The 6827-nt window shown below is 47.0% G+C and overlaps 1 protein-coding gene across 1 annotated transcript; it reads right to left on the reverse strand.

Annotated features, from left to right (window-relative positions):
• Positions 1-491: 491 nt before the first annotated feature.
• Positions 492-1340, reverse strand: LOC149426360 (uncharacterized). The gene has a single exon (XM_089639466.1). It carries the CDS (start codon positions 1338-1340, stop codon positions 492-494), a length of 849 nt encoding a protein of 282 aa, XP_089495592.1.
• Between the last annotated feature and the right edge of the window lie 5487 nt (positions 1341-6827).

Consider the following 6827-nt stretch of genomic DNA (forward strand, 5'->3'; position numbering starts at 1 on the left):
ACATAGCGCTCAGAAAGAGATAAGATTCACTATGCTACGAGGTTCCTGGATTTTTGTACACGCAAAAAAGGTAAAAATATTGTTCAAAAAATGGTTATACATATGGGTGAAAAACAGCTTTTTCAATATCTCCTCAGCGGTAGTATATCGAAAATAGTGTTTATTTGACTACCGCCGAGGGGATGAACAAGTAAAATACATACATTTGTAACATTTAAAAATTGATTTTTCCTAGTAATTTTTACATAGAAAAAATGCTGGACATCGATCCACGCGGCAGGTAAGCCGGCGACGCGGTATCGATGCCGTTCGTAGACAAAGTTTTCAAGCGGCCTGGGCCGAAAATTGGACAAAATGGCCAGTGGCGGGGAGTGGTGTTTTTGCCAGTGGCGTGGGGTAGGCACATTTTATAAAAGTAAAACAATTTTTTATGAAATTAAATAATATGGTCAACTACGTCCGTTACACTCCCCCCGTTTAGCTATGCTGAACTAAAAAATAGGACGTTTGTTGGTACGGCGCAGTCCGCGGCGGCCAGTCTCTCTGGGATGGTGCTGGGCTGGTGGTACTGTTAGGTTTGCATCAGTAGGTGGGGCCGGCAAGATTACAGCGAGCTTCACAGCGGGGCGGACGTAAATTCCGGTGCTCGTCTGGATCCTGGCGGTCCTCACTTGGCCGTCTGCAGCAGGGGTGGCTCCAAGGACTCGACCGCGTGGCCAGCTGTTGCGGGGCATAGCGGGGTCCATGATGATCACGAGGTCATCCTTCTTGATGGGGATGACTGGCTGTTGCCATTTTTGGCGAGCAGCCAGGGTGGGGAGATATTCGCGGAGCCACCGTCTCCAGAACATATCAGCGAGTTGTTGGCTGATACGCCACTGGCGACGGAGGCATACCTCCTCATCCTGCCTGTCGTATAGTGACAGATGAGGTCGGTTTCCGGCTCTTCCCAGTAAAAAGTGGTTGGGGGTGAGGGGCTCTTCGTCCCTGGGATCCACCGAGACGTGTGTGAGGGGGCGGTTGTTTACAGTCCACTCGGCCTCGGCAAACGCTGTCTTCAAGGTCTCTTCGCGTGGAGCTCGTTCCAGCAAGATGGCCTTCAGGGCGGTTTTTACAGAACGCACCAGGCGCTCCCAAGCTCCCCCCATATGAGGAGACATTGGAGGGATGAAGTTCCATTCGATCCCCTTTGTTGACAAATGATCCCTCATCCGGGTATCATTTTTGAGTGATTCGATGGCATCCTTCAGCTCGTTGTCGGCACCATGGAAGTTCGTACCATTGTCTGAGAACAGAGCTTTTGGTTGGCCTCGGCGCGCCGTCATGCGTTGTAAAGCCATGATGGCGGAGTCCGTGGTCAGTGAAGTTGTCAGCTCAAGGTGAATGGCACGAGTAGATAGGCATGTGAAGATTGCACCATATCTTTTCCCCCGATGTCTGCATACGGTGTGACTTCCATCGGCCCAAAGTAATCTAGTCCACAGTTTGTGAATGGAGGAACATGGTGGGCTAGCCTTGATGGCGGCAAGGGCCCCATCAGTGGGGGGGCTGGCTTGCTCCTGCGCATCTTGCAGTTGTGGGCGATCATCCGAATATTTGTTCGCAGTCGCAGCACAAGGTAGCTGCCTCGCACCTCAGCCATCGTTCTCTCCGTACTTGGGTGATTGGCTTCCTGGTGATGATGTCTCACCAGAAGTCTTGTATAGGCGTGATCACCATCTAATATGATCGGTGTCCGCACTTGGAGGAGGCCCACCACTTCCCCGCCCTGTTTTAGGTACTGATGGTACCCCTTCAGAGCTCTCGCAAGGACGCTAATTTTTGAAAAAACGAATCTACATTTAAAATTTCAAAACAAGACCTCCAAAATGTCCATGCATACGATGTTATTCGCAGTATGCAAGTGCTGTGTTTTAATAATTTTAGTAAGTTCTATTCTACTTGGTTAATATAATAAAAACACATTTATAAAATGTCAGCAATAGGTAGAGAAGAATTAAAATAATACACAGCCACCTACAAAGAGAACAAAAAAGAAAAATGGTAAAGTATGCGCCTCTTTCTGTGGTGAAGGGGGTGTCGATACCCACTAACAGGCAGACCTAGGGAGAGAAAGCTGGGCGTTGGATTGGCTTCACGAGAATCAGGTTCCGCGCCCCTAAGCCAGGAAACCGGTTGTGCCTCGACGAGAAGTGTGAGTTGGGGTTGGGTATAACCCGAAGACCATGAGGAGAAAGCGTCGGAATACCTGGAGGCAGGGCGGAAGGTCGCCAATCCACGTTCGGCCCATCCTCAGTCCAGTTCCTGACCTCAGGGGAGGCGCTGCGAGCAGACGATGACACAGATCCCTCATCGTGATTTGATCTTGAAGTTTGATATGCACGGACGAGGTCTTCTGTCACCCCAGAGTTGGGGTACGCCGGACTGACACAAGAAAAATATAAGTTCAGTGCTACTACCAGCAAGCAGGTCACTCTATAGTAGAAAAGAAAGAACAAGATACAAAGCAGTGTATAAAAATAAAAGAAAATCTTAAAAAAATTATAAGCAGAATCAGTCTGTTACAAAATATCCAAAATAACCTGCAATAAGAGATAGAAAGTAAACATTAGATGCAAATAATAAACATTAGTATAATCAGGAACAGAAAATTTGTAGAATGCTAATTAATACAGTAAATAAACAGAAAGAAAAAGAAAAAAAAACAGTTATAAATATGTACATGAAAACAATTGTCTCGTAGTCCATTGTGTCCAGGAGCAATACCTGGCGTTAAAGCTATCGATTTTAGTCTAGTACTCGACTCTAAGATCAGACCATCTCTCAACCCAGATCTTTGTATACTTCCTCAGACACTCGAAATTCACTTTGTTCGAGACGAGATCGGAGTTCCAAACCGGTCTCGTTGTTACTTCCAAACCAGCCAATAATTCATCTCTTGCATCCATCATAATCTCACAGTGCCACAAAATGTGCTCAGCGGTTTGATCAGAACTACCACACGCGCAGTTTGGATGTGGGGACAGGGAGAGTCTATGTAGTCTCCCCCTGAACTCACCATGTCCTGACAAAATTTGGGTCATGTCACATCCAATTTAATGTGGGCTCCTTCCATTCTGAGTTTAACTGATGGGAAGAAGGAGAAAGTCCATCTTCCCATATTCGACCTATCCCAGCGAGATTGCCACTCGTTGAGTGACAAATCACTCATTTGTCTAAGCAGTCCAGGAAGAGTCCCAACACCGCCTGGCGTAAGAGTTACGCCGAGATGGGTAGCGGGGAGTCCCCTGGTCAACTTTTTCTTCGTTAAAACCTCCCTAATTTCTAGATCGATTGGCAAAATACCGGCCAACACGGGCAAAGCGTCTGAAGCAACGGTTCTATAAGCACCGGAGAGCGCCAGCAAGGGGGTTCGCTGACCCCTCTTGAGAGCCGAGAGTATAAGCGAATTCCCCAAACGGTGCTCCCACACAGAGGCAGCATACGAGACTTGCGCTACATATGTACCCCTATAAAGTAGTCGCAGCGCTGGGGATCGCAACCCCCACTCAGCTGTAGAGATTCTTCTCAGTTTCAAGAAGAGGGCCTGGGCCTTGCTGGAGACCTCTTTAACATGAGTTAAAAAGGAAGACGATCGATCTAGTGTTACGCCAAGATATTTGACAGAGTCTGCAAATTGAATAGTGGAGGCTCCCATTCTGATGAAAGGATTTCTTCCTCTACTGAGGGTGCCTTTCATCAAGAGTCATTTGGGGGGCAAAGTTCAACTTGTTCCTCTCACCCCAACTGAGGATTGCTCGCAAACCTTCTTCAGCCTTTCTTTCCACTTCCCTTCTGCTGTCCCCCGAGACCAGATACAACTTATCATCAGCGTAGTCGACCGATGTGCATCCTTCAGGAAAGGGTAACCTGGAGGAGTCATCAAAATTTATATTCCAATATTTAGGTGCCAATATGGAGCCTTGTGGGCATCCCTTATCAACCTTACGCACTATTTTCTGATCACCATAAACGATCTCTATTGTGCGATCATTTAAGTAATCGCAGTTGATTTTAAAAAGGTCTGGTGGGCAGCCTCTATTTTTAATTTTGGTGATCAACATCGGCCACCACGCGTGATCGAAGGCACCAGTTATATCTAAGAAGATTCCAATGACATACTTCTTTGGACAGACCTTCACCCATTCAAGCGCATACATAATGGCGTGCTCGGTAGATTTCCCAGGGACGAAGCCAAATTGTCGCTCACATGCTGGTGAAAGATATTGCTGAAACCTGTTATTTATTAGTGTTTCCAAAATTTTGCTGAAAACAGGCAAAAGGGTGATTGGACGGTAGGCCTTCACGTCCGTCCTGAGTTTGTCGTTTCCCTTTGGGATAATCTTGAGCACACCTCTCTTCCATTCCGTAGGGAAAACTCCTCTACGCAGACATGTTTCCATAACCTGGAACAACTCTTCCTTGGCATGGATCCAGACGTTCTTCGCTATTATACCATTAAGACGATCGTGCCCTGGTGCCTTCTTCGGACCCAAACCCTTAATTATAACATCAATTTCAGCCTTAGTTACTTTTAGCGTTCTATCCTCACTGGCGAGGATCCTAGGTTGAAGCCGTGACAGAGCTCTTATCTGTTTGTGGTGGTCGTTTTCCCCGATTACTGAGTCTAATGGAACTAATTTATCCAACAAGGTGTTTAGTGTGCTGGTCACATCGGTACTCTCAGAGTTCCCAGAGGGATTATCCGATATGACGCTAGTCAAATACCGGTCAGAACCTTTTCCCGTTTTTTCGATTGCGCTGTGGATTTCCCACGGGTTGGCGTTACCCACTTGTTTTACCCAATTGTGCCATGCAGTTCGTTTTGCCGAGAGGATAGATAATTTGAAAGCTTTCCTGGCCCTACTGACACGAATCTTAAGAGATGTGAGCATCTCTTGCGTGCCACCAGTCCTCTTTAGGGATCCAAGTGCCCTAAAAGCCCTCTTATAGTCCCCCTTCAGCAAAGTCAACTCACTCGACCACCACGGCGTTCTAATAGCGGTTTTTGGGTTTGATCTTCCCAAAGACCGTTCAGCAGCTGACACAACGGCTGCGTTAAAGTAATTCCCCAAATTATCCGGATCGTTTGCTGCTACGTTGTGAAATCCCCTTAGAGTGTCACGTAGAGCCTCCCCAAAGTTATCCCAATTCGCCCCTGTGGTTTTGAAGTTCCAGGAGGTTTTCGGAGCATGGGTCTTCTGGACCCCCACAGCAAAAGTAATTAATCTATGATCGGAGACAATTGCGCTATCATGGACCTTCCAGTTTGACATCCTGGTCGCAACTGATCCAGAGCAAAGAGTTAGATCTATGTTGCTTTCCCCATGTATGTTTGTGAATGTGGTTAAGTGACAGTTTTCATTTAATAGTAATAGACCTTGCGCAGCAATTAGATCCTCAACGGCGTCTGATCGTTCCGTTCTATGATTATTATCGTCAAACCACATTGGGGAGCGAGCATTAAAGTCACCTCCAATAACTATGTTACGGCCTTTAAGCGCGTTAAGGGCGCGCGTTAAGCTCAGAATGTGTGGTCCGACAGGGTTGCTATATTTAAAGTAGACTGAGATTAGAATAATCTCAGTCTGGCCAAAATTAATAGATACACAGGTTTGGTATTCGTTCGACAGGCCAACCAGGAGTAGGGGGCTGATCAATGTGGTTTTGACCAGGACACCCGCCCCCGGTGATCTGCCTACTTCAAGCACCGCCCCTGGATGACTTACTGGTGTTCTCCCTTGCCAGGTGTATTGCTCCTGGATGAGCATAAGATCGATTTTCAGGTCGGACATGACCTTCAGCGCCTCGAGCGTAGCTGCCCGAGATCTCTGGAGGTTGATCTGACCTATGGTAAAGAGAGGGTTAGCGGCCATAATCAGTCATTCTGACCTGAGCGTTTATGGCAGCCAACTGGGCCGGGCATTGTCTGTCACCTGTTGTGTGGTTGGACGGCTTCTTGAAACGGCTACAAGTAGCACAGACAGCCGCTTTGCCTTTGTTGGGGCAGACTTCGAAATCATGTCCAGTTGTTGCACAATGTCTGCAGATGGCGGCTTCCTGTGTACAAACCTTCGAAATATGACCATACAAATGGCATTTGAAGCATCTTGTGGCTCCAACGAAATCTCTAACCCTACAAGAATTCCAACCAAGGAAACAATGGCCACTGTCGATTAGAATTTTCCTTGCCTCGGGATGGCAGGTTAAGATCATGTTCATATACGGCCCGTCCCTCTTTCCGAAGAGCGAGACTCGTCGCATGGTCCTTATGTGATCTTCCTTGGTGAGGCTACCTTTATCTGAAATGTTATTAGTATAAATTTCCTCAAAAAGGGCCACGTCTGAGCTTGCTTCTCCTCTTGGGACGTCATATAAAACGATTTTGGGTAATCTGCCTTGGGGGGAGATCATCTTAATTCCTTGGGCGCTTAGTTTTTCTTCAGCCTTTTTGATGTTATCTAGACCTCCAAGAGAGGTGGTCTGTAAGGCCAGGCCAGCTCCCTTTATCTTACGAGTGCGCACCACTTGAAAGCCGTCCTTTTTAGGATCTAGAATTTCTGTGAGCGCTTTTTGTAGTTGTTCAGAAGTTTTACCCTCCGCGATCGAAGGGTAAAACAGCACCGTAGGTTGTTTTTGAGGTGTTGGTCGCTCTAACCCATTAAGTACAATGGTCTGTGATGCTGGGGCTCCCGAGGCTACACTGACATAACTCCTTCTTTGTGGTACAATGACAGGCGGTTGTACTATGATTTTGTCCATTTTATCTGACATCTTTTGTTGAGCTT

This window comes from Hesperophylax consimilis, chromosome 1 (assembly GCF_061612785.1).
Source record: "Hesperophylax consimilis isolate HC1 chromosome 1, BYU_Hcon_1.0, whole genome shotgun sequence".
Classification (NCBI taxonomy): Eukaryota; Metazoa; Arthropoda; class Insecta; order Trichoptera; family Limnephilidae; genus Hesperophylax; species Hesperophylax consimilis.